General features: G+C 44.3%; 1 protein-coding gene across 1 annotated transcript; it reads left to right on the forward strand.

Moving 5' to 3' along the window:
* Window positions 1-25108, forward strand: GLRX3 (glutaredoxin 3). Its single transcript, XM_065672487.1, has 11 exons — window positions 1-107; window positions 6379-6487; window positions 9642-9716; window positions 10703-10904; window positions 15750-15922; window positions 16008-16069; window positions 19210-19267; window positions 21593-21645; window positions 22988-23027; window positions 23112-23204; window positions 24833-25108. Exons 1-11 carry the CDS (start codon window positions 37-39, stop codon window positions 24881-24883), a joined length of 987 nt encoding a protein of 328 aa, XP_065528559.1. The 5' UTR covers window positions 1-36; the 3' UTR covers window positions 24884-25108.
* The last annotated feature ends 2096 nt before the right edge of the window (window positions 25109-27204 follow it).

Here is a 27204-nt window from a genome sequence, read left to right on the forward strand (position 1 = left end):
TGACGCGCGGCGTCCCCTCCTTCGTGCGGCGCGGCCATGGCGGCAGGGGAGGTTTGTGAGGCCGGGTCCGCGGAGCAGTTCCAGCAGCTGCTGCAGCAGAAGGACCGGTGAGGCCCCGGCGCTCGGGTTCGTGGGGCTGGGAGGGACGGGGTGAGGCTGGCGGGGTCCTGCCACCCGTGAGCGCCAGGTCTCCGCGCCGGCTCTGGCCTGGATATGGGGGGGGCGGTGTGTTGGGGGGGGTGTGTGTGAGTGGTGTCTGGCTTGGCCGCCAACCGGTTATACCGAGTGATGCCCGGTGAGGGGCTGCGGTGTCCGGGGGTTGTCCCGGTGTGCCCCGAAACACGGCTCCGCGGTTGCTTCGGGTGAGGTTTGCGAGGGGCTGGTGTGTGCCGAGGGGAGCGGGCCCTGTGCTGCCGCAGAGCCCTGCGCCGGGAGAGGGGACAACCCAAACCAGAGCCCTGAAGAGCGGCTTCGGGAGTGGGGCGGGGGAGGTTGTTCTCCGGCGAGCTGTTTGTTAAGGGGCGGGTTGGGAAGGCTCAAGCTAGGGAGAGAGGAGGAAGCTGTAACTTGCACCAGTGCCTGATGCAGAGGATGTGAGGCCTGAATGGGCAGAGAGGTAGGAAAACCACGAAAATGGGGCTTTGTGCCACCTAAGAAGTTGTTTTTCCTTTTGAGCCCTGAGGTGTCAACAGGCCAAAGTTATTATGCAACGTTTCCAATAAAACGAGCAGCATTTGAATCAATAGAATCATAGAATCCCAGAGTGGTTAGCGTTGGAAGATACCTTAAAGCTCATTCAGTTCCAACCCCTGCCACGGGCAGGGACACCTGCCACTAGAGTAGCTTGCTCCAAGCCCTGTCCAGCCTGGCCTTGAGCACTGCCAGGGATGGGACACCATGGACCAGTGTTGATTAGGTTACATATTGAGAAAAAAAACATGAAGCAAAACTGTTCATTTCTCATGTCTCAGGGCCGGTTTCTCATTACTCTGGTTTTATGGTCTAGTAATGAGTAGCAGGGCTCTTTATCAACTGGTTTCTTGCTGATTCTCTGTAGCCTCTGAGCAGCAGCTTCTGGCCTGGTGTTGGGAATCTTGGGCACTGATCTTTACTGGGAAATTCTGTGCCCAAGTTTTACTTTCCTGGGAAAGTGTTACAATAACTACTGTTGTAATTAAAGATTAATGGGTGCTTGGGTGCTTCGCTGCAGAAAGACAGGTTTGGTTATGAGCTTTGCTTGTTTCTCTTGTGAAAACAAAGGGGTAGTAACTGTATTATTACAGTTTTTAATCCCTTGGCTGCGTGTGTATTTAACTAGGCCTTGGAAGGCACAATAAAGTGCTGTGGTAAAAGCCTTTCCATGTCATTTAACTGCTGCATTAGCAAGTGGACTTTAAGTGTATAAGGAGAGGAAACAGATTGATTAAATGGTTTAAAAAGGATGATGGAACTATCAGGATCTCTGTCTTAAAGACAGCAGAAGGAAACATTCATAAGTGCTGATAATGCGAAGAAGAAACTAGGTCCTTCAAGACTTGCACATCACTTCAAGTTTTCATTTCCTGGAATTAATCTTCAACTGAATTGTTGTGTAAGGACATTCCATTGGAAACTCCCCCTCTCTCACATGGATCAACATGTATCAAAATGAAAGTGGCTTCAGCAACTTGTTATTTTCAACAAACCCCTCAGTAATTATCATTCCTTTTGCCCACACGACGTGATTCAGTTTTCTCTTTTATGGATTTGAATCTTTTGTGCATGTTTCTGTTCCTAAGACAAGTTGATAGAATTGATAACTCTCTTCATTTGCTTCATTTGAAAACATTTGGCTTTGGCTTTTGCTACTGTTAAGAAACCAAGGAAGAAAATGAACCTGCATTTACAGAACATAACACATTCCCCAAGTCATAGTGGGGGTTTTGTTTCTTTTTAATGACCTTGGTTTTGGATGGTAGTAGAACTGTAAAAATATAAACTGGCTGACTTAGGGTACCTCTTATGTTAAATTATCAAGACAATTTGAAACTTAAAGGTTTAAAAAGTAGTTCTAAACGTTCACTTTATTGAAGGTGGGTAAGGAGCAAGGAAGGGAACTTATTCCTTACCCAGGAGGGAAGGAGTTAAAGGAAGTATTTCTCTCTTGAAAGATAAAGCTGAAGACAAAGAGTGTGCTGAATTTTTAAGGGTAGGCCTGAGGCTCTTTTACTACTAAAATTGTTCTTTTCAATAGACTTCCTGATTTTTCCAGACTAATGGAATTGCCACAAATCACCTGCAGTTACCAGCGTTTTATATTGACACTTAATTCCATCAGATTTCTTGCTTCAGAAAATGAATGTTTCATGTATCAGGGTATTAGTAAAATTTGTGTAAGAGAATAAGTGTAAATTTTAAGGTTTAATTGTTTTCAAAATGCATCTAAATTTTACAGTTGCAAAAGGGGAATTAAGCCAATGGCTTCAAAATCGTGGGATCATTTATCACACTGTAACTGTTGTTTTACTTGGACCGTGTTTTGGAGAAATCAGCTTATAAACCAAGAGGCTTGTGCTGTCTGTCAGGGAGAGATTACACAGTTACAAGGATGGGTCATCAATGGAGTAATTATTTAGTGGTTATTTTCTGGATATTCTTATTGGAGAATGTCATACTATTTTGGCAAATATAGGTATGGTTAGAGTCTGCCTCAAGCAAATCTGTTCTCGTGACACCTCACTTGGAGCATTGTGTGCAGTTCTGGTCTCTTCAACATAAAAAGGACATGGAACTGTTGGAACAAGTCCAGAGGAGGCCACGAGGACGATCAGGGGACTGGAGCACCTCCTGTATGAAGATAGACTGAGAAAGCTGGGCTTTTCAGCCTGGAGAAGAGAAGGCTGCGTGGAGACCTCATAGCAGCCTTCCAGTACCTGAAGGGGGCCTATAGGGATGCTGGGGAGGGACTCTTCATTGGGGACTGTAGTGACAGGACAAGGGGTAACGGGTTCAAACTGAAACAGGGGAAGTTTAGATTGGATTTAAGGAAGAAGTTCTTTACTGTGAGGGTGGTGAGGCACTGGAATGGGTTGCCCAGGGAGGTTGTGAGTGCTCCATCCCTGGCAGTGTTCAAGGCCAGGTCGGATGAAGCCTTGTGTGGGATGGTTTAGTGTGAGGTGTCCCTGCCCATGGCAGGGGGGTTGGAACTGGATGATCTTGAGGTCCTTTCCAGCCCTAACTATCCTATGATTCTATGTATTTTCAGGTTAGATCTTAGGCAGGAGTTCTTCCCTGTGAGGGTGCTGAGGTGCTGGCACAGGGTGCCCAGAGAAGCTGTGGCTGCCCCATCCCTGGCAGTGCTCAAGGCCAGGTTGGACACAGGGGCTTGGAGCAAGCTGCTCCAGTGGAAGGTGTCCCTGCCCATGGCAGGGGTTTGGAACTGGATGAGCTTTAAGGTCTCTTTCAACATAAACCAGGCTGGGATTCTGTGATTCTGTATTAATACACTATAGAAAGAAGACTTTGGGCTTTTTATTTCTGCAGAGAAAGTGTGGTGTGTCCTTCTGGTTTTTCTTCTACTAGTCAGGTTTAAAAAAAATGTGGGTTAAACAAAGTAAATTTTAGTTTTGGGCCCATAAGATTTTCCTTCAAAATGTGAAATATGGATTGATACAGGAAGAGAAGCTTTGGGAGCTCTCATAACTTTTTTGTTATTATCTTCTTTTGTAAGTATTAGTTGGGTTTTTAGAAGTATCTTGGTTGAATGTAGGAAATAATTTGTTTAGAATCACTGGGTTTGGGTCTCCTGTTTTCCAGTATTTTTTAGCCAGTGGAAGCATGTTCTTGCTCCACTTGTAATTTAACACATGCAAAAACCAGCGTTTTAAACTTAGAGGCATTGTGCCATTAAAGGACAGCTCAAAGTCTTCATTCACAGAATCACAGAATCACAGAATCCCAAGGGTTGGAAGGGACCTCAAAAGATCATCTAGTCCAACCCCCCCGCAAGAGCAGGGTAACCTACAGTACATCACACAGGAACTTGTCCAGGCGGGCCTTGAATATCTCCAGTGTAGGAGACTCCACAACCCCCCTGGGCAACCTGTTCCAGTACTCTGTCACTCTTACAGTAAAGAAGTTCTTCCTGATGTTAACGTGGAACTTCCTATGCTCCAGTTTACACCCATTGCCCCTTGTCCTATCGCTGGATATCACTGAAAAAAGCCTAGCTCCATCATCCTGACACCTACCCTTTACATATTTGTAAACATTGATGAGGTCACCCCTCAGTCTCCTCCAAGCTAAAGAGACCCAGCTCCCTCAGCCTTTCCTCATAAGGGAGATGTTCCACTCCCTTAATCATCTTTGTGGCTCTGCGCTGGACTCCTTCAAGCAATTTCCTGTCCTTCTTGAACAGAGGGTTCCTTTGGTTCCAAAAGCTGTGATAGATCAAAGTAGAGCAGCCTGCTTTTTGAAGACTGTGGAAATATCATCAAACTTGATTAAAACAAACAAAAGGTACTTGTTACTAGTGGATCAAGGACAGAACAGCTTCCCTGAGCTCTTACAGCATCAGTGAACAGTGCATAGGTTAGGAGCAATACTGGAGGAGGTCTTAAATGAAGCTTGTGATGAGCAAGCTCCAGAAAACCAATCCTGGAGCAAACCTCTTGATGATTATCTGCATTAGGGTCTGCTCTGTTTTCTGAGCTACTGAACTGCTGCTTCTTTTTGCATTTGACACTGTTCTGTCTGGACTGGCTATTCTCATACACACAAATGCCTTTCCCATCTTACAACCTACCTAATTGTTTTCACCTCATTACACTGTGATAAAGTGGAGGTTGCACTGTGGTGTGAAGTGCTCAAACAGCTTTGCAGTGGAGGTTTTGCTCTGAGCAGTGTGATGTGGTCTCAGGCTTTACAAGGAGTACATCTGGGCGCTCGCAGCCCAGAAAGCCAACCATATCCTGGGCCGCATCAAAAGGAGCGTGACCAGCAGGGTGAAGGAGGTGATCCTGCCCCTCTACTCTGCTCTTGTGAGACCTCACCTGGAGCACTGTGTGCAGTTCTGGTGTCCTCATCATAAAAAGGACATGGAACTGCTGGAACAAGTGCAGAGGAGGCCACGAGGATGATCAGGGGACTGGAGCTGAGAAAGTTGGGGCTGTTCAGCCTGGAGAAGGCTGCGTGGGGACCTCATAGCAGCCTTCCAGTATCTGAAGGGGGCCTATAGGGATGCTGGGGAGAGACTCTTCATTGGGCACTGTAGTGACAGGGTTAAAACTGAAACAGGGGAAGTTTAGATTGGATATAAGGAGGACATTCTTTCCTGTTAGGGTGGTGAGGCACTGGAATGGGTTGGCAGGGAGGTTGTGAATGCTCCATCCCTGGCAGTGTTCAAGGCCAGGTTGGATGAAGCCTTGTGTGGGATGGTTTAGTGTGAGGTGTCCCTGCCCATGGCAGGGGGGTTGAAAGTAGATGATCTTGAGGTCCTTTCCAACCCTAACTATTCTATGATTCTATCCCAAATCCTATTTGTAAGTAGCGTAAATCACTGCTATGTGTCTTTACTGGGGTTTAAATGCCAGCGTCAGTTGTGAGCAGTGAGATCAGTGCAAAGAAGCCTCACAGCTATTTTGTTATGGCTAAAGAGAAGTGGTTTGCCTTTCGAATCACTGGTGGTGGTGACTTGTGTGCAGGAGTGTTGGAAGAGTCTACAGATGACAGCCATGGAGAAGATAGAATCACAAAGTGGTTTGGTTTGGAAGGGACCTTAAAGGCCGGATTGGATGGAGCTTGGAGCTCTAGTGGAAGATGTCCCTGCCTGTGGCAGGGGGTTGGAGCTGGATGAGCTTTAAGGTCCCTTCAACCCAAACCACTCTGTGATTCTATGATTATTTCCTGGATGTGCAGTGAAGAGGCAGTGGCTTGGCTGAGGGGAAGAGCAGTGGTGCAGCCTCAGGCATGGAGCTGCTGAGCTCTGGAGCTGAAGGCAGGTATCTTTGCTTGGGCTAAGATGCCGCAGAGTCATTCCAAATGCTTGGCCTCAGCATCTGTGTCCTGTAGTGTGTGACTTGATCTTTAGTGTTTCTGCTTGTTCTTCCTCCTGTTTGACACTCACGTGGAATGTGATCTTTTGCTATTGAAATGCAGGATGGTATTTTTCTTTGTGTTACATTACCGTAACAGTGCTGGTTGGCTTTTGGAATGCTTTCTGAAAAAGTAATAGAAAATACTCCTGGTTTCACTTGTTGGATTTTCTTTTCTCAGGAGCATGCTCTGAGCGGTGGGGTTTGTGTTTGTGGTTTTTTTCACAAGGTGTATCAAGCTGTTGTATTTCATGAGTCTTTTTTTAAACTATAAATGCTGTTACCCTCTTTTTCTGTTTCTGAACAGGTCTCTTGTAGTTGTCCACTTCTGGGCACCATGGGCTCCTCAGTGTGCTCAGATGAACGATGTTATGGCAGCGCTGGCGAAGGAGCACACGCAGGTTGCATTTGTGAAGGTAAGTGAGGCAGGGGAGCTGGCTCTAAACAGAGGAGAGCCATTAGTACAAAGTGTGAGCAAACTATTACAAAATGAGGGCAAAGCTGATTTTTGAAGTTCCTTTGTGGATTCACATTTCAAGATGAGAGTTGAACGTATGGACGAGATGGCACCAAAACTCTGTGGGATGAAAGTTGTAGTTTCATCTTTCCAAACTCGGTATTGCAGCTTAAATAATACCTTCATTTTATTATGCTGTATAAAGGGAAAAACCCCACACTGATTTGTCCACCAAGATACAATGAAGGAGTTTTTTCACTAGCTACTCTACCTAACGGGCTTTGAAATTTCTCTGTGCTGCAATGGCTCAGTCCTTCATTTCTATAGACAGGAATATTTTTAAAGCATGGATTTTGTCCCTGGATTTGAGATTAGTTTGTCAACGCTGTTCATTCCAAATGTTCTGGGGATTTGATTTGTTCCCATGTGGGGTGGGTTGGCACTGGCTGGATGCTGAGTGCCCACCAAAGGTGCTCTATCACCCCCTTCTTCATCTGGGCAGGTGAGAGAAAATGTACTGAAAGGATTCAGATAAGGGCAGGGAGAGATCACTCACCAGTCAGAAGCATGGGTGTCCTGGGTTCAGCAGTAACAGTTATTTTTCTCCTTCTTGTTAGCTGGTGCAGGGCTGTGTTTTGACTTTTGGTCTGGGAACAATGCTGATAGCACAAATGTTTTAGTCTGACCAAGGACTTTGTGAGCCTCATGCTCTGCCAGGGGTGAGGGGAAGCCGGGAGGAAGCAGAGACAGGACACCTGACCCAAACTGACCAAAGAGGTATCCATACCACAGCACGTCATGCCCAGGATGTAACGGAGAGTTACCTGGAAGGGCAAGGACTGCAGGGTGGGACGAGGCATCGGTTGGTGCTCGTTTGGCTGGGTGGGGGTGCGAGTTATTGGTCGGCTGGTGTTGAGATGTTGTATTCTTTCCTTTTGTTATTTCCTTAATCGTTATTAGCGTTGGTGGTAGCAGCAGTGATTTGTGTTATACCTTAGTTACTAAACTGATCTTATCTCAACTCTTGGGAGTTGCATTCTTTTCGATTCTCCTCTCCGTCCCTCTGGGAGTAGAGGGAGGGAAAGAAGGGGGGGAGTGAGTGGACGAGCTGTGTGGCTGGGTTTAAACCACGACAATGGGCAAAGCAGACTCCACTTGGTGAAATTAGTTTAACTTATTGGCAGTCAAATCAGAGTAGGAGAACGAGAAATAAAACCAAACCTTAAAAACATCTTTCCCCAATTCTCCTTTCTTCCTAGGCTCAAATTCACTCCTAAACATCTCTGGTTTTACACAAGTAGTATATGAAGATGGTGAAGTACCTGCACCTGTTTGTTACATAGAATCCCAGCCTGGTTTGTGTTGGAAGAGACCTTAAAACTCATCCAGTTCCAACCCCTGCCATGGGCAGGGCCACCTTCCACTGGAGCACCTTGCTTCAAGCCCCATCCAACCTGGCTTTGAACACTGCCAGGGATGGGCAGCCATAGCTTCTCTGGGCACCCTGTGCCAGCGCCTCAGTACCCTCGCAGGGAAGAATAGATAAAAATACAGGCTTAATACATGTAACTTGGGGGGTGACCTGCTGGAAAGTAGCGAAGGGGAAAGGGACCTGGGGGTCCTGGTGGATAGGAGGATGACCATGAGCCAGCAATGTGCTCTTGCGGCCAAGAAGGCAAATGGCATCTTAGGGTGCATTAGAAAGGGAATGGTTAGTAGGTCAAGAGAGGTTCTCCTCCCCCTCTACTCAGCCTTGGTGAGGCCGCATCTGGAATATTGCGTCCAGTTCTGGGCCCCTCTGTTCAAGAAGGACAGGGAATTGCTTGAAGGAGTCCAGCGCAGAGCCACAAAGATGATTAAGGGAGTGGAACATCTCCCTTATGAGGAGAGGCTGAGGGAGCTGGGTCTCTTTAGCTTGGAGGAGAGGAGCCTGAGGGGTGACCTCATCAATGTTTACAAATATGTAAAGGGTAGGTGTCAGGATGATGGAGCTAGGCTTTTTTCAGTAATATCCAGTGATAGGACAAGGGGCAATGGGTGTAAACTGGAGCATAGGAAGTTCCACGTTAACATCAGGAAGAACTTCTTTACTGTACGAGTGACAGAGCACTGGAACAGGTTGCCCAGAGGGGTTGTGGAGTCTCCTACACTGGAGGTATTCAAGGCTCGCCTGGACAAGTTCCTGTGTGATGTACTGTAGGTTACCCTGCTCTTGCAGGGGGGTTGGACTAGATGATCTTTTGAGGTCCCTTCCAACCCTTGGGATTCTGTGATTCTGTAAATGTTTGGGAAACATAGGCCAAATTCAAGGCATTCTCCTGTATTTTGAAGCAAGGCCTAATCTAATGGAAGGTGTCCCTGACTGTGGCAGGGGGTTGGAACTTGATGAGCTTTAAGGTCCCTTCCAACCCAAACCAGTCTGGGATTTGATGATTCAAATAAGCTTTTAGCCCATCCCAGAAAATCACGAATTTGAATTAATTAAAAGATACATTTTCTTGGCAGGTTGCTCCATGACATGACTTCAAGTTTGCATTCGAATGCTGACTAGAATTAGAACCAATAATCTCAATAAACTGGCCCCTCAGTAGCCTTGCAGGAGTTAAACATACAATTCAGCAGACATCAATAGCTTCTTGAAGAAACACTTCTTTTTCCTTCCTCATTTGCAGAAGGCTGCAAATGTCACTCATGATGTACTGCCCCTCGAAATTAGTCAATAGAGCAACCAGCAAGAATTGCTGTGGGCACAAAATAAGCACTGTAATCATGACATAACTGGGGTCAATGATTTATGGATTTCAATATAGTAGTAGCTGCATATGATTGAAAATTTACTAGGTCAGTAGTGCACCAAAAATTTTATTTGCAGCCTCTGGGCATCTTTTGAAATGTGCAACCAAATAAAACCCTCTGAACCTGTTTTGCCACTGTGGAGGCTCAGTGGATGACACGCCAGCCCACAGAGTCTCTTTTCAATGCAAATATGGCACCAACTTGTGCATCAAAGCCTCTTTAAATGTATAAAACACTGACAATGACATTGACATCTGCAGTCAAACTTTAAAGAAGATTATGAAAATCATCTTTTTCTCTGTGTTTGTGTTTTGTAGCTGGAAGCTGAAGCTGTGCCTGAAGTATCTGAAAAATACGGAATTAGTTCTGTTCCAACGTTCCTGTTCTTTAAGGTAAGAGAGGATGGATTCCATGTGGACTCTTAATACTGCTAACACGAGCACAACCTTAATGTTCTCAGTGAAGAAACACTTCTGTATCTGATTTAAGTTTATCCAGTGGAACCTAAAAAAGTAGATAGAAATGGTTCTTACACTTGATATGTAATATTTCAGAGCTTCCTTAATTGCTTTGGGTTTCTTACATAGGCCTTTAGTTGTACGTTATATTGGGTCAGAGAAGTTTCAGTGCTGGTTCCTTGTTTAGCTGCAGTTCTACAACATGGCAAAAACCTGGGTAATCTTAGGTAGAAATAACAAGGTCTGTTTAGGTCACATTTGCCTGGGATGATAAAATTCAGAGTATTTTTTTCAAGTAGCAAATTCTGGTGGGATCAGAATCACAGAATGAACCAGGTTGGCAAAATTTTTTAAGCTCATCAAGTCCAACCATTCCCAGCACTGCCAAGGCCACCACTAACTCATGGCACTGAGGCCTCATCTCCACGGGGTGTGAACACTTGCAGGGCCGGTGCCTGCAGCCCTGCCCTGGGCAGCCTGTTCCAATGCCTGAGCACCCTCTGGGGCAGGAATTGTTCCTCAGCTCCATCTAAACCTGCCCTGGTGCAGCTTGAGGCGGTTCCTCTTGTCCCATCCCTTGTTCCTTGGGAGCAGAGCCAAGCCCCTCCTGGCTCCATCCTCCTGTCAGGCAGTTGTAGGGAGTGACCAGGTCACCCTGAGCTTTCTCTTCTCCAGGCTGAACCCCCCTCCTAGGTCCCTCAGCCGTTCCTCATCAGACTTGTGCTCCAGTCCCTGGCATTAGCAGTAGCCAGCCAACAAAATGATCTGAGTCTTGGATGTAAAGACTGGCTAAAAGCTCAATACATGAGCCCACCCTGCATCTCAGACTCTGTATTTATATGGTGGTTTGGCTATTTTTTATTACAGTACAGAGTCTGAATTTAATCCTCTAACAGGAGCCTGTGTTTTGCTCCTCTCAGAACGCTCAGAAAGTGGACAGGTTGGATGGTGCACATGCCCCCGAGCTGACCAAGAGAGTGCAGCGCCATGCGTCCAGCAGTTCCTTCTCTGCTGGTTCCAACGACAGTGTGAAAGAAGATCTGAATGTGCGCCTCAAGAGACTCATCAACGCTGCCCCGTGCATGCTCTTCATGAAGGGGACTCCAAAAGAACCCCGTTGTGGTAAGGACTGAGTCAAGTTCATGTTCAGTATGACAACTCTTGCTTTGGGCTAGTTGTCACACTTAGTTTTGGGACAATACATCTCAGCAGTGTCTTAGGAGTATTAATGAAAGTGTCTTCATGTTGGTTAAGTGTAGTTAGAGAGTTAGTCTCTTTAAGTTCTGGCAATGGAATCACAGAGGTTAGGGGCTTTCTGAAGAGGACATGATGTGTGGTGTTGTCCTTGAGCTGGGACACTTAACACTGTGAGCTGCCTCAGGAATATTCAAGACATGTTTTCTGCATCAAGTTGCACATGTTGAAAAGGTAAAAGAGTTTGAAGATTATGTTTCAGTTCAAGGAATAGCAAGAATTCACTGGGATCACAGTAAATTGTCTCTGGTGAGACCTTGGAGCATCTCTGTGGCTTTGTCTGGACTTGCTCCACGTCCTTCTTATGTTGTTGCCTCAGAGCTGGATCAGGACTGCAGAGGGGGTCTCCCTATAGTACAGCAGAGGGGGAGAATCCACTCCCTGGACCTACTGCTCACGCTCTGGGGGTGCAGCCCAGCACATGGAGGGTTCTGGGCTCAAGCGCTCACTGAAGCCGGGTCATGGGAAGCTTCTCCTCACCCAACACCCCAAGTCCTTCTCCTCAGGCTGCTCATCACATCCTGTGTTTGTGCTGGGATTGCTCTGACCCAGGGGCAGGACCTTGCACTTGGCCTTGTTGAACTTCATGAGATTCTCACTGGCTCCTGATACTCCTGAGCACGTTTGGGGTGTCTGCAGTTCAGGCTGTTCAGATACGTGTGTTGTGAGTTTAACTGTGTTGGATGTTAACGTGGCACTGCTGTTGGTGACCTGGGTTCAGCAGTAGCAGTCAGTTTTCTCCTTCTTAGTAGCTAGTGCAGGGCTATGTTTTCATTTTCTGGCCTGGGAACAGCGCTGATAACGCCGATGTTTTCAGTTGCTGCTCAAATGTTTGGTCTGGCCAAGGACTTTGTGAGCCTCATGCTCTGCCAGGGAGGAGGGGAAGCTGGGAGGAAGCAGAGACAGGACACCTGACCCAAACCGACCAAAGAGGTATTCCATACCACAGCACGTCATGCCCAGGATGTAACGGGGAGTTACCTGGAAGGGCAGGGACTGCAGGGTCGGACGAGGTATCAGTTGGTTCTCTGCTAGGGGGAGTGGGGTGAGTTTTGGGTCGGCTGGTGTTGAGGTGTTGTATTCTTTCCCCTTGTTATTTCCTTTATCATTATTATCATTGGTGGTAGCAGCAGTGATTTGTGTGATACCTTAGTTACTAAACTGTTCTTATCTTAACCCATGGGAGTTGCATTCTTTTTGATTCTCCTCTCCGTCCCTCCAGGAGCAGGGGGAGGGCAAGAAGGGGGCGGGGGGGAGTGAGTGAACGAGGTTTGTGGTTGGGTTTAAACCATGACAGTGACCCTGCTGTGCTTGTGGTGTGAGTGGTTGGGCAGGCACGTGGAAAGCTGCAATAGCACAGCATGGGTCTTGCTGTGGCCATGGCGAGCTTGGTGTCATGCGGGCAGTGGGGAGTCTCCTCAGAGCTGCTCATGTGCCCAGGTTCTCTGTTATTCCTGGGTCAGTGAGATCATTGATGGCACAGGGACACAGTTTCCTTGGATTTCTGTGGATGCTGAGTCAAGATGTTGAGCTTGTCGAGATTTTGATTCTAAAGGATGTTGAGCAAAACAGTGGGGAGATTTTGAAGTTATCTAGACAAAAGACCCTTTACTGCTTCTCATGAGCTTGAAGTTTTGATAGGAGGCAATTCTGAAGCTATTTAAAATAAACACAGAAAACACAAACCAAAAAGACATTGAGGCATTGAGTTTAAGGATGGTTTGGCACTTCATCATAAAACCAATATGGAAAGTGATTTAAGAGTGTAACACAGGTTCATTTGCATGATTTAATATGGTGAAGTAGATCACAGACTTACAGAATCCAAGAGTGGTTTGTGCTGGAAGAGACCTTAAAGCTCATCCAGTTCCAACCCCTGCCATGGGCAGGGTCACCTTCCACAGAGCAGCTTGCTCCAAGCCCCTGTGTCCAACCTGGCCTTGAGCACTGCCAGGGATGGGGCAGCCACAGCTTCTCTGGGCACCCTGTGCTACCACCTCACCACCCTTACAGGTATTTCTTCAAGCTTTCAGTTTTTCCCTGGTACCCTATGAAAAGTGCACAGGATGTGCTTACTTAAATATAGGTATGTATTAAAATCGGAAGTATTAAAATGTAGTACAAAACAGGAAATCATGTAAACTTCTTAATTTTGCAGTTAAATATTGTGCCTGCCTTAAACTGCTGTGATAGTTTCAAAGATGTTACAAAGTTGGGTCTATTAAACTTCCTGGAATACCCTTTATGATGTGGAAGGTAATTTATCACTTTGACAAAGATGATACAGTTTAAACAGTAGTAGGAGTAATAACAATTGAGTTAAACAAAAGGAGCCATGCTTGTTTAAAGGTGACAATATTCTTGAGTTGTATCGATTTTGATACAAATAAGACTTGCGCTGGAGTCCGTAGTACAGTGGGCAAGTGAAGGGGAGCCTCTCCAGCAGTGTATGTGGGGATCTGTGTGTAGCCTGTCATTTCTCCAGTGGAGAAGCCAGCTAAGCACAGTGTAAAGAGGTTTTCCCTTTGGCTATGTGTTTACTACCGGTTGTGTTTGCTCCATACCTTGTATTATTTCAGTGAATTTATTTGTACTGTGCTGTGCTTCAATACCATTATTTATTCAGGGTGTTTTTACTGGTGTAGCCCCTGCAGTAGCACTTGCGATCGTCTTCATAACCAGTTAAACCAGTTTGTTAGCAGTTTAATTCTTCTTTGTAAGGCATATATGGCATTTCATCCGGAATTCAGCCTAACCCTTTTGTTACGGAAGTAAAGCTGTTCCGGCACTTTATCCCTAAGCAGAACACTTCCAGCCTGCTACTATAACCCTTCAAAATAAAGCACAAGCAATCAATCTTTCTAGTTTGCATGTAATGGCCTCCAGCAAAAATAAAGCTGTTTTTTATTCTCCCCAGTTCCTTACAGTAGAAATGAGTTAATGTATTGGTGCTGGAATCACCATCAGCAATCAGCCTTTAGCTGTTTACTAATGAACTCCCAGATGTATGAAGGATTTCAGAACCTGTGTTTTACTTCAGGCTGTACATGAACTTCACACTTCAGTTGTAGAAAGAAAAGCAACTTAGATGCCATCCATAGAACTAGTGCTTCTTCATATCCCGGTAAATTGTGGAGCATGAAAACTGCAGAAAGCTGCTATAAAAAAAATCCATATTTCAAAAACTAATAGGTGGTCTTGCAAGCTGAAATCAAAGGTTACTCTTCTATGGCACTTGGATTCTGTTTCCCATTTAAGGCTGCTTTATTTTTTTATTCCTTTATTAAAGCCTGTAAGCATTGTCTTTTTTTTTTTTTTCCCTTCTTAAATTTATATGGAGGTTTTCATTTGCACAGCATTTGGTGGAATTCTTTGAGGGAATTGGTAGGATTGCAGGGGCTTTTGAATGCAAACCACAATGAGTTGGCAAACATGTAAAACACATTATTATTATTTCTTATCACATTATTATTCACTATGAGGGTGCTGAGGCGCTGGCACAGGGTGCCCAGAGAAGCTGTGGCTGCCCCATCCCTGGCAGTGCTCAAGGCCAGGTTGGACACAGGGGCTTGGAGCAAGCTGCTCCAGTGGAAGGGGTCCCTGCCCGTGGCAGGGGTTGGAGCTGGGTGAGCTCTGAGGTCCCTCCCAGCACAAACCAGATCATCCTCTATGAAAATAGAATAGAGAATAATTGTTTGAAAGTGAAATTTTGAGTGTTTCCCTCTAGTGTAAGAAGATTTAGGGGATTATGGACTGTAAATACTATGATGTTACAATTTTCATGCATGCACCTTTCTGCAAATGATGTGAGGATTTTTTTAGGAGCAAGACGTTTAATTACAGAAGGGAGAAACTTTTCTTCTCAGGTTGGCACAGAGTAAACGTACCAAATCTGGGTGTTTACATCATAATACTCAGTGCTTAATATCCAGCTCAGAGGGTGTGTTTGGAGTAGGACATAGTGAAGATCTGTCTTAAAGCAAGACAGAACGTGGTGTGATAGTGTCACAACGTAGTGAAATGGTTTTAAGTACTCGTGTGGATATAGAGAGTTTAGAAAATGAAAAGGAATCTGCCCTTTACCCTGAAGTAGGAAAGGGAAAGCTCCTAAAGTAAAAGTAGTGGAAAGCCATCTAAAGCCAAGTTTCTAAGTTAAACTGGTGACACAATACTGGGGTGAGATCCTGGTTTCCACTTCTGTGTCAACTTCATACACATTTGGTGGAAGCGAAGTTCAGTGGTAGCTGGAGGAAGAAATGAAAAGGTAGAGAAGTGATGTGTGTTAGAGAAATGAAAAGGCTACTGAAGGTGCTGTTGTAGTCATTGGTTAATGTTAAAGTGATTTTATTCCTTGTGAATGCTCAAGTGAAGAAGAGCTGGAAAAGACAGAACAAGGGAGTGGGTTTAACTTCGCTTTAATTGTAACTTTGAATAACAGACACTAATGTGGAGGTAACTGACAGTATAGCACTCTAAATGGAGAAGCACCAGACTTGCCAAGCTGCCCAGATACTTTGATTATGATATCCCACACATAAATGCTTCTTTTGCTTCTTTATAATTTGTGGGGCTATTGCTAGAGTAAAGAAAACACACTAGAGCTGTTTTGAACTTACTGTCCAAAAGAATTGTATTTTTAAATGACTAACGTGTAGTACAGACATGGGAAAGCTTTGGTTAAACTATATGTCATTCTTCTTTCTGTGTTTGCAGGTTTCAGCAAGCAGATCGTGGAGATTCTGAACAAGCATAACATTTCATTTAGCAGTTTTGATATTTTCTCTGATGAAGAAGTTCGTCAGGGGCTGAAAACATATTCTAACTGGCCAACTTACCCACAGTTGTATGTATCTGGGGAGCTCATAGGTGGACTTGATATTGTCAAGGTTAGAAACTGAGCAACTCTTACTCTTGGTAGTTGTCAGAAGCATGTTTTTCTTGCTTTTTACATCTGACTTTTCTTCTCCCTAGGAACTTGAAGCCTCTGGAGAGCTGGACACGGTCTGTCCGAAGGCACAGAGGTTGGAGATCAGGTATAATGTGTTACGTCAGTATTTTAAAGGTGTCTGTTTTGGGGTTTCATAGAATCGCAGAGTGGTTTGTGTTGGAAGGGACCTTAAAGCTCATCCAGTCCCAACCGCTGCCATGGGCAGGGACCCCTTCCACTGGAGCAGCTTGCTCCAAGCCCCTGTGTCCAACCTGGCCTCGAGCACTGCCAGGGATGGGGCAGCCACAGCTTCTCTGGGCACCCTGTGCCAGCGCCTCAGCACCCTCACAGGGAAGAGCTTCTGCCTAAGAGCTCAGCTCAGTCTCCCCTCGGGCAGGTTCAAGCCATTCCCCTTGGCCTGTTCCTGCAGGCCCTTTTCCAAAGCCCCTCTCCATGTTTCGTGTGGGCCCTGTTTCCTGTGTGTTTGCTTATGTATGCAAACCCCTATATAAATTCTGTTCTTTGACTTCACCATAAGTGCATCAAGGTTTTCTTTAATTACAGAATTCCTCCACTTGTTTAGTATATTCAGTTTTCTGTCCAGTAAGCATCACTTCACATAGAGCTGTAGTATTAAGCTATACTGCTGCAATTGGCTTTACTTACTATATTTGTAGTTTGTTATCTTTTACTTACAGCAGGAATATATAGATTCTTTCTTGTGTCTCTTAAGACTTTATTGTATAAAGATAGCTTGGAAAATCATCTTTTAAATATTAGTAGCTTTTGTGAGCTTCATTTGGCACAGACTTCATAACTGTGGTGTCACTGGAGAAAACACGTAGGCTTGTCTCCTCATTTTTCTTGGTTACTCATGTCCTTCAGGCCCTGTTTTCTTTCACCTTGGCAACAGGAATATGTGCTGCAGCAGCAGGAAGTGTGCTGCTTCCTGAATCAGCTGTAATAGCTAGAAACCAATTTGTCCTACTTTAACCTTCCCATTTGAAGATTTGCTCTCATTTGCAATCCTGGTGTGCCCCAGGCAGTCAGGCTCCAGATATGTGACAAGTCCTTCTCTCTGAGAGGTTCCTCCTGGATGTGGCTTTGTTTTTCCCTAGTTCTTACACGAATTGTGCCATTAGGACACACAAAGGGGGTTGGTTTACTAGGAGGTGGCCTGTACCTTGCGGGCAGATATGTTAGCAGAGATTCCCTCTTGCTGTCTGGATGGTGAGAGCAAGTGTGACAGTGCTCTGGATGTGTCTGCTTCTGGTTCTTTTGCCCTCTCAGCACAGTGGGAAGGAATTTGATGCAAGCCATTTCTATATTGTGATGAAGTACACTTACCTTTACAGCAATGTAGTTATTACTTCCCTTTCCTAATGTGTTCTATGGCCAAGGTTGTTTACCTTTTGTTACTCTAGTAGGTAACTAAATTGTTTCAGCAAGGCCACAAAACCCATTCGCTACCTTTAGTATTCTGAGCTTTAATTATAGGTAAAGATGACATTCTTTGTATGGCCTTTTAAAAACTCACTGTATAAAATGTCCTCTCTTCCTTCTTTTTTTGCAGTCTTGCATAAGCTGCAACTTGATTGCTTTACTTAATGCTTTTGGGGTGAGAAGGAAATGGGAAATGTCTTGTGCTTATCTAATGTGTTTAAATAGATGAAAATGATTGGTATAGCTCAATGTCTCCCTAAAGGAGTGGCTGCAGCATCAGTGGAATGAAGGTGGGTGAAGTTTTTACCAGTGAAGGAAGACTGGCTGACAGTTCCCCAGCCAGGTCACAAGCAGCTTCTTGCCTCATTTTCTCTTCATCCCTCAGTGGGTGTTTGTTTCTTGGGTTAAACCAGGACATTTGGCTGAGGTCTGACTTCTGTTCTCTGGTGACAACTGGGAAGTTCTTTTTCCATGACTCGGGTTAGTTTTCCTTCGTGACTAATCTCATACTTGTGACCAACTGACATCTCTTCCCAACTGTATTCACTCTTACCAGTCACTTGTAAAGAAAACCCTATGGGGTAGTTCTTCAAACATGCGAAGACTTCATAAAATGAATGAATATCAGTATAGAAACTTTTTAATGCTAGATTATGTTCCTTTACTCAGTGTTTGATCTCTTTCCTTCAATGTACTGCATCTTCCTTACTGGAAAATGGACTCTGGAAATCATCTGGGTTTCAGAAAACAGATCTGGCAGCTCACCTTTGCTGTAGCTGTTTATTGTTGGTTTCCAACCTAGAGTCAGCTCTGTTGGAAGAATTGTTTTGAGGTTTACATGTGTGAAGGCTGTAGGTGACCCAGCACATCATGGACTCCCAGCCTGGTTTGTGTTGGAAGGGACCTTAAAGCTCCTCCAGCTCCAACCACTGCCACGGGCAGGGACCCCTTCCACTGGAGCAGCTTGCTCCAAGCCCCTGTGTCCAACCTGGCCTTGAGCACTGCCAGGGATGAGGCAGCTACAGCTTCTCTGGGCACCCTGTGCCAGCGCCTCAGCACCCTCACAGGGAAGAGCTTCTGCCTAAGAGCTCATCTCGGTCTCCCCTCTGGCAGGTTAAAGCCATTTCCAAAAACTTCATTTAGTTTTATTTTGCAAAGGCCTTGCATTGTCCAGTCTGGAACCTTTGTGTTATGAGTCACACAAAGTGACTGGTTTGCCTTTATCAAGAAATCATGTGACAGTTTGATAACTTTTTCCATCAGTTGTCATGAAAAAAACTTTCCTAAAGGAAAGAGGGGGAGTTGTGCTGGTAGACCGGTAGTGGGCAGGGCACAGTGGTGCAAACCAGACCTGTTCCTTTGGGTAGTAGTTAGTCCTTTAGCCTGTAAGTCCATAGGTCTTACAACTGGTGGAGAATAGATACAGCTGTTACTCTGCAAAAGGTATTCTCATATGGGGAATGAGAAATGCAAAGTATGATATTCAGTGTGGGGAAGAAAGCAGTGCATTGCTGAATATAGACCCAGTGGTGTTCCTCCTTAAGCTTACTGCTGCTTAATAGTTAGAGGTTGATGTAGAAAAGTAAATTGTTGCTGTGAAAGTGACAGGATGGTTCAACTTCATTCACTAGAGTCACTCTAAGCAATTTAAATGAATAAAGTTGCTTTTTAGAATGCTTGAAGTGCATTTGGTAGAGCTCTAAGTTGGTATTTTTCCACTTTTGTGTTTTATCCTCCTATGGAAATAAAGCTTGGGATAATAGCCAAGGTGTTTAATGGTTTTCTTTTGTGTGCTTTCTGTAGGCTTAAATCCCTGATAAACAAAGCTCCTGTGATGCTTTTCATGAAGGGAAGTAAACAGGTAAGATTGTGTTTCATGGTATATTTAAACAGTTTCCTTCAATAGTGACAATTACATTTTTTTCTTTGCTGTTGAAAATTAATGGTGCTGGGAAGTCAGGTATTTGTCTTTTTGTTTGATGCTTCTGTAAGAGCAGTGCCCATTTAACCTGATGAGTAATACATATTGCTAAAATGCTGCTAGCTGTGCCCCAGTAAAATCAGGGAATTTGAAGCCCTGCAGTGATGCCCGTCAAGTGATACACTGTTCAGGAATGATGGAGGAGCTCTGCATGTTCTTTGGTCTGTTGTCAGTTGGCTTTGCACATCCTCACTCAGCTGCCCGTCTCAGGCAGACACCTTGAGTGTGGTCCAGGACTTCATCTCTGGATCCATGCTTCTTGAAATTCCCCTCTGTTGGCCTGGTTGCATTGGGTGTCCTGACCTGTCCTTTTTAGTTTCCCTTCCTTCATCATACTTTCACAACTGCTTTTAAAATAAGCTGTTGATCTTCTTAAGGCTAAAGAATAATGCCACATGCCAGAAATGATCCACTCTTTCTCACGTGCATGGGATGATCTGTTCCTGATGTATTTAAGCTGCACTTGATTATCTTGCTCACTGAAATAGTCACTGAGGACAGACAACTGCTAACAGACAGGATTAAAATAAGAACAAGTGACTGTAAACCAAAAGGTCAGTCTATTGCTTTGTGTTGTATACTCAAACCAAGTAACCAGGGGACAAAATACTCCCCTTTGAACAGCAGGCACTGCAGTTCTTCCTGTCAAAGTTACTTGAGTGGCACCTGACTTGGGCTTTTCACTGGAGTGGTGAACCCTGAATAATAATTGTAGTTAGTGATGAGTTGTTGTATGATGTATTTTAAAGGGATACATATGTAGGGGACTGAACTCTTCATGTGATTTGTGTTTCCATTTTAGTTTCTTATTTATTCTGTGAGCCTTCTCTGTGTATCAACAACAGAGTTTGTAGGCTGTTTCCCAAAGCCATTTCATAGGCACTGGAACCCCGTGGGTTATGCTGAGTGACTGAAAACATGGTGATGAGCTGGTTGGGATTGCGTCTTCTGAACAGGTGTACTTATAGAATCACAGAGTGGTTTGTGTTGGAAGGGACCTTAAAGCTCCTCCAGCCCCTGCCACGGGCAGGGACCCCTTCCACTGGAGCAGCTTGCTCCAAGCCCGTGTGTCCAACCTGGCCTTGAGCACTGCCAGGGATGGGGCAGCCACAGCTTCTCTGGGCACCCCGTGCCAGCGCCTCAGCACCCTCACAGGGAAGAGCTTCTGCCTAAGAGCTCATCTCAGTCTCCCCTCGGGCAGGCTCAAGCCATTCCCCTTGGCCTGAGAGCCCCCCTCTCTAGGCTTTTTGTAGCCCCTTTAGGCACTGGAGCTGAATGTCTTCCCTTAAGGAGCCTTCTCTTCTCCAGGCTTCGATCTCCACTTGTCTCCTTCAAAACCTGTGTCTTGCCCACAGAAAGCAAGATGTTGGGCAGGTTGCTTAATGAATTTTGATTTTGCTTGAGCTATTGGTGGGGTTAAATCATCAGTAGAAAGAGGAAGTTTGGATTAAAAACTCAGTGTCTAAAACAGTGATTGGTGTTCTGTGTCCTTATACTGTCTATGTGGAAAGGTTCCAGTAGATAGTTTCAGTTACTGATTTCAGTTGGGAGTTGCTGTACACGCAGCCTGTTTATCATTAAAATCATAGAATCATAGTATAGTTTGGGTTGGAAAGGACCTTAAGGTCATCCAATTCCAACCCCTTGCCATGGGCAGAGACGCCTCACCCTAGACGTTGCCACCCAGGGCTCTGTCCAGCCTGGCCTTGAACACTGCCAGGGATGGAGCATTCACTGCTATAGGTTGCCACTCACTCCAGAACAGTAAGTCAAGGCCAGTGTATGTCTCGAACTAAACCACATGTATTTTACAATGCATTTGAGGCATTTTTACACGTCCTGCCTACAGCTTTGGTTTCTTGAATGATCAGAAAATAAGCAAGCCTGACTAGTTCTCAAGGCAGTGTTGCTAGAGCTGGAAAACAGATTAATTTCATATAATTTCAAACCACAACTGAGGAAAGTGCTTAATATCCTAAATGCTTTCATTTATATCAGCAGAGTATGTAAGGAAAGGGAAACTGTGCTGTTTAAAGCTCAAAGAGTGTAAAGAAGAAGGAAATAGGGATTAGTAGTGTTGCTGATCCAGTAAGGTCATCGCTAGCAGTAAATCAGTAATAGCTGTAGTGTAGCTTGAGGATTTGGTAGTTTGTGGATTAAATATAGCAGCTCCATGTTTTAACCTATATGTGCTTTGCATTTTAGGTGGCAAAATGTGGGTTCAGCAAACAAATTGTAGAAATCATGAATAATACTGGGTACGTAAGTGCTTTTTGCATTGAATTTGGGAAGCCAGTTGTGTGTTAAAAACTACAGCTTATGAATTAATAGTTTGGAAAATATTTGTGTAAGAGTTTCCCAAAAGTAGTTTTCTTTGTTTAAGGGTATTTTCAAATATATTTATGTGAAAGCCCATTGTGTAAATCCCTACTACACTCTCTTGATACCAAGTCAGATGTGGTGTATTAGGTATTACACTGCTTTAGCACTACTGCATTGTGATTGTCTTGCTCAGATTGAGGAGTTCATTGCAACACTGATTTTTTTCTTCCTGCTGTGATTGTTAACATGAAAGCAATCCTTCCACTCTGATAAGCAGCTCGTCTCAGAGAGGTCCCTCTTGATCTGTCTCCTTAATCTTGGAGCCTCTCATGTTACCTAGCCTCGGTTTTCCTCTTTAAAGCAGCTCTTTCTGTAGTGAGAGAGATTGGTATCATCTCCCTTTGAACAAACTCCCATTTCATTTGCACTGCTTGGTAGAGGTTAAGCAGTTGTCTTGATTACTGCGTTGTTAGAATGGGCTTTTTGAGATCATAGATAACAATATATCAATGTACAACTTGGAAATAAGCAGCACTCAAATCATTGCTCCCTGTCATGGTCCTAGTCCAGTTGAGGAATCTATGCCTGTGCTGGTTATTGGAGGTACTAGGAATGGCTTACCCAAACTTGTACGTGAACCAGCCAGAGATCAGGTTTACACAGGAACTTTAGTTTTGTGTTTTTACACAAGTAGTACATGAAGATGATGAAATAGCAGCTGTTTGTTTCATAGACAGACTGGTTTGTGTTGGAAGGGGCATTAAAGGGTCCTAACTTCCTGCCACAGGCAGGGACCCCTTCCACTAGAGCAGGTTGCTCCAAGCCCCTATGTCCAACCTGGCCTTGAACACTACCAGGGATGGGGCAGCCCCAGCTTCTCTGGGCACCCTGTGCCAGCACCTCAGCACCCTCACAGGGAAGAGCTTCCTCCTTAATAAACCCTCCGAAGTGTGCATGTGTCTTTGGGTGTTTTTTTAAGCTAATAGTGAATGGAATTACTTTGAACACATTTTGCCCAATTGGAGCCTAAGCCATACAGCTTAATTTCCAGTGGGTTATAAGGGGTTATCTGTGTTCTATAAGGGGCTTCCTATGAAACTGGAAACTACTTACATTACAGTTCTTTGTGCGTAAGGTGTTGGCTATTTTCTTCCTCTTACCTGTCAATTCTGAGTGATTCGGAAGCTGCCTTACGAACATGCCCATTCTGAGTTTTAAAAGGTCTTGCATTGCAAAACTCCGCAGTAGATGATTTTGTGTGTTCTTTTCTTTTCCTAGCATTGATTACGAGACATTTGACATACTGGAAGATGAAGAGGTAATGAACCTTCTTCAGCATTGAGGATTTCACTGCTGTTTCTGCAAAGGTTGAAGTTTATACTTACGGTTTCTGTTGTCTTAGGTACGGCAAGGATTGAAAACCTTTTCCAACTGGCCAACGTATCCACAGTTATATGTGAAAGGTGAACTGGTTGGAGGGCTGGATATCATTAAGGTAGGAATGGGAGAATCTTGTTGGAGATGTAAATTGAGTGCTTAAAAGTGTAGGAATGTTTCCTGCCCATCACATACAGACACTCCAGTGTAATGGCCTTTTATCATGAAACCACCTGCCTTGGTGGCTTTTACTGTGACTTTTAGCTCAACCCACAGCTGAAAGCAGCTCTAAATCTCCAGTGTTCTCATATGCTGAGATTTAGCAGTGAAATGTATTTTCTTGACAGCAGTCAGTTACTGTTACTGTAAAGACCAGTTTCACCCCATGGGTGCATTTTTACAGGTTTCTTTTCCTCGTTTTACTTCTGACATTGCTTTTCTCAGAGAAAGTGGGCAAGACATTCTTTTCCTAGCAAAACAGGCTCATTCCTGGAAGAAAGGAAGGTTTATTGGAGTTGTTTGAACAGGCCCTGAAGCAACAAAAATAGATCTGCATCTCTTACTCTGGTTTTTGATTTCTGTAACAGAGCAGGCACAGTGTTCTAAAGCCCATATACTCTGGAGCCCATTCTTGTCTGAATGTTTTATAGCCAATTCCTAAGACATTGTAACTCCTGGGAAGATACAATCAATAAATTTCATTTAGTTCTAAAAATACTGGTATTATTTAAATTATATGGACTAATTTTATTTATTTAACAAGTGTGTGGGTTATTTCAGTGATTGGGAAGTAGAGTCCTGGGCATTGTGGAGATGCTGTGGAATACTTCCCTCACTGGTATTTAAATGTGATTTGTCTGTTTGCATTGCTGGAGTGTGTTCAGTTCACACTGACTTGTAGTTGTGTTGTCAGTACCTTAAAATGCATTCTGTAATACAGCTTAATATGTAATAAAACTGAGTTGTTTCTCTTGATGTAGGAAGAGAATATGTAGAATCACAGTGGCTTGGATTGGAAAGGATCTTAAAGATCATTTAGTTCCAGCCCCTCATATACTTCACAGCATGTTATTTTATAACTATTTCCTGACGTTATTGAGTTCTTTAGGAAGTTAACAGCCTTATCATTTGAATTTAAATCATCAACCTTTCATAAAGTCACAGACCGGTTTGTGTTGGAAGGGGCATTAAGGCTCATCCAGTTCCAGCTCCCTGCCACAGGCAGGGGCACCTTCCACTAGAGCAGCTCACTCCAAACCCCATCCAACCTGGCCTTAAGCACTGCCAGGGATGGGGTAAGTACCTCTTAATCAGGAATCTTACTAATCTCTTCCTGTCTTGTGTGTTTTAATGCGTGGCTGTGACAAAATCTATCAGTGAATGATGATTTTTTTATATATTTGGGAGGCATTTTTGATGTCAAAATTCTGTATGTGCCTAAAATAGACCTTGAATTATGCCTAGAAGGAGAGCCAGCAGGGGCTTTACCCAGGAAAGCTGGTAACAACCCATTCTTTTGAGGGTGTATCTTTTCACTGGGTAAGTTTCCTCTTACTAAACAGACACGGGATTTAAATCCAACGTGAACTCCAATGTGTTGGCCAAGGGGGACCTCTAGTGGGTTAACTGTCACATTCCCTTGTAGCTGCTGAATCGATTTCCTTGCCCACAAACCACCCCTATTGGAACCTTGTTGTAATCACAAAGTGTACATAGAGAATAATTGCTGTATCTGTTTCTTTACAGGAACTAAAGGAAACTGGTGAATTGCTGCCTGTTCTGAAGGGAGAAAATTAATGGCAAAAGGACGTCAATGGGAACGGGAACACTTTGAACAATTATTCACTTCTAGATACCAGAGCAATAGGCAACCTAGCCCCGTGGAACTGATCAGGAGTAAATAAACACAACTTATGTCCTCTGTGTGTTTCACAAGACCACGCTACGTATGAAAATGTGTTTCCACTGAAGATACAAACATGTCTAGATCTTCAAAATCAATTAAAATATGATGCTGAAGAACTTTGGGGTGGTTATTACACTCTTTCAGTGTGTTCATTGCATGTAGATATTTATGCATTGAGTAATGATACCACTGCCCTTTGTAGTACTATATAGGACTCAATTGCATCTTTTCTGGGCTCAGCTCTCATTAGGAGAATATTAATGGCTGTAGCTCTGTGGTGTGGAGCATAATTTTCTGTCCCTGTTCGTAACTGTTTTCCTGTCTAGTAAGCAAGAAAATTCCTATTGAAACCTTAATCCAGTACCCCATTAGGAAGTGGATGTTAATGAGTTTCAGCTCTACTCCGTGCATCTTTGTTAGCAAAGCTGGTCCGTAGTTGTTCATCTCAGATGTTCAGCCTGTTTTAACATAGCTTTTGGGGCATATTTAAATTACAGTTGAAATGGCTAATAAACACAGTGGTTAGGCCCGTCTCTTGGTGTATCATAAATCGTAGAATCCCAGACTGGTTTGTGTTGGAAGGACCTTAAAACTCATCCAATTCCAACCCCTGCCATGGGCAGGGACCCCTTCCACTGGAGCAGCTTGCTCCAAGCCCCTGTGTCCAACCTGGCCTCGAGCACTGCCAGGGATGGGGCAGCCACAGCTTCTCTGGGCACCCTGTGCCAGCGCCTCAGCACCCTCACAGGGAAGAGCTTCTGCCTAAGAGCTCAGCTCAGTCTCCCCTCGGGCAGGTTCAAGCCATTCCCCTTGGCCTGTCCCTACAGGTCCTTGTCCAAAGCCCCTCTCCAGGTTTCCTGCAGCCCCTTTAGGTACTGGAGCTGCTCTAAGGTCTCCCTGGATCTTCTCTGCTCCAGTTTTATCAGTGCTCCTTCAGTTAAGTGGAAAGGATTACTTACTGGGGTATGACTTTGACAATTTAAATAATTGTCTTGATATATGAATCCTTAATTTCTGTATTCAGAAGATTTAATTTAGTTTTAATCCTTCTTGTAATGCCTTTAATGCTCTGAAATGCAATTGGTTCTAAGAATAGGCTGACCATGAAACCACTTGCAGCGCCTTTGTACTTGCAGGTACGTGCAGGAGGGGGTTTCCCTTCAAGAGGAACACTTCTTGCTTTCAGGTCTCTTTAGTTCTTGGCATCTGTGCTCAGACTGAAGTTAAACCTGAGGGGTTTCTTGCAGAAGGTGGTTTTGTGCTTGTGAAGTACTGGAATGTTTCAGGTTAACAACATATAGATTGTTGTGTGTGACAGCACTACAGCTGCTACTGAGTTGACAGTAGTATGAACTGCAATGGGTTAAACTGTTCTGGGCACATTGGCTATGCACAGTAAGGAGGACAAGGACATGTAGAACCCGAAGAGGAGTATCCTTCCTTCATTAAACCCAGAAAATGAAGCACTGGTGAGCAGCAAAATGCCTGAACCTCACCTGTAACACATCTTGCGCAGGGAAGTATTGCTGAGAGCCTTTTCCTTGCTGATTCTTGTGTTGGTTGATCTTGCAGAGAAACACTGATGTCTACTTGAGATTCCTGGCCAGAAACCCACTTGAGGAGGTTTTTCCTTCAGGCAGCAGCTGAGCAGGTTTTGGAAGCAAGTTTAGGGGTTTGTTGCTTCAATCCTCAGTATAATTGAAGTATACTGGAACCTGAAGCAGGACTGTTACTGGAGGCAGTCCCCAACTGCGAAAGGTTGACTGCAGAGAAGAACAGACGTGGGCATGTTACAGAATTCTTAGTGATTGATATTTAATTGGTCTGTCAGTTTTCTAGGAATCACTTTGGTAATCACTATAAAATAGTACAGGTTCTAACTTTAAAACCAAGCTTAACTACTGTGGAAAGATCCTGTCCTCATGAAAACCTTAATCTCTCAAAGTGAATTGCAAATGCATCCACGCGGTCATGGGTACGAATCGTAACCTACTTCATTTAAAACCGTAAAATTATACCGAAGAGTAACATCACTGTGGTCAAATTAGGAGTTAGAAGCTTTAATTAAACCAAGACTAAATACAAGATGCTACTTCTTCTGCATTAGTTTTCCTTAAAAGTTGCTGTAATGGAATTTAACCACTCAAGGCTTATAGAAGTGCAACAGACCACCAGTGAATAAAGGTTGTTACTGTCTGACAACTTACATTCT

This window comes from Lathamus discolor, chromosome 3 (genome assembly GCF_037157495.1).
Source record: "Lathamus discolor isolate bLatDis1 chromosome 3, bLatDis1.hap1, whole genome shotgun sequence".
Taxonomy (NCBI): Eukaryota; Metazoa; Chordata; class Aves; order Psittaciformes; family Psittacidae; genus Lathamus; species Lathamus discolor.

What these genes read in the sequence shown, in the direction of transcription:
- GLRX3 (XM_065672487.1), top strand. Translation starts at nt 37, where the DNA reads ATGGCGGCAGGGGAGGTTTGTGAGGCCGGGTCCGCGGAGCAGTTCCAG. An exon ending in CTGCTGCAGCAGAAGGACCG is followed by an intron (nt 108 to 6,378) that starts GTGAGGCCCCGG and finishes GTTTCTGAACAG; the next exon opens with GTCTCTTGTAGTTGTCCACT. An exon ending in GAGGGCTGGATATCATTAAG is followed by an intron (nt 23,205 to 24,832) that starts GTAGGAATGGGA and finishes GTTTCTTTACAG; the next exon opens with GAACTAAAGGAAACTGGTGA.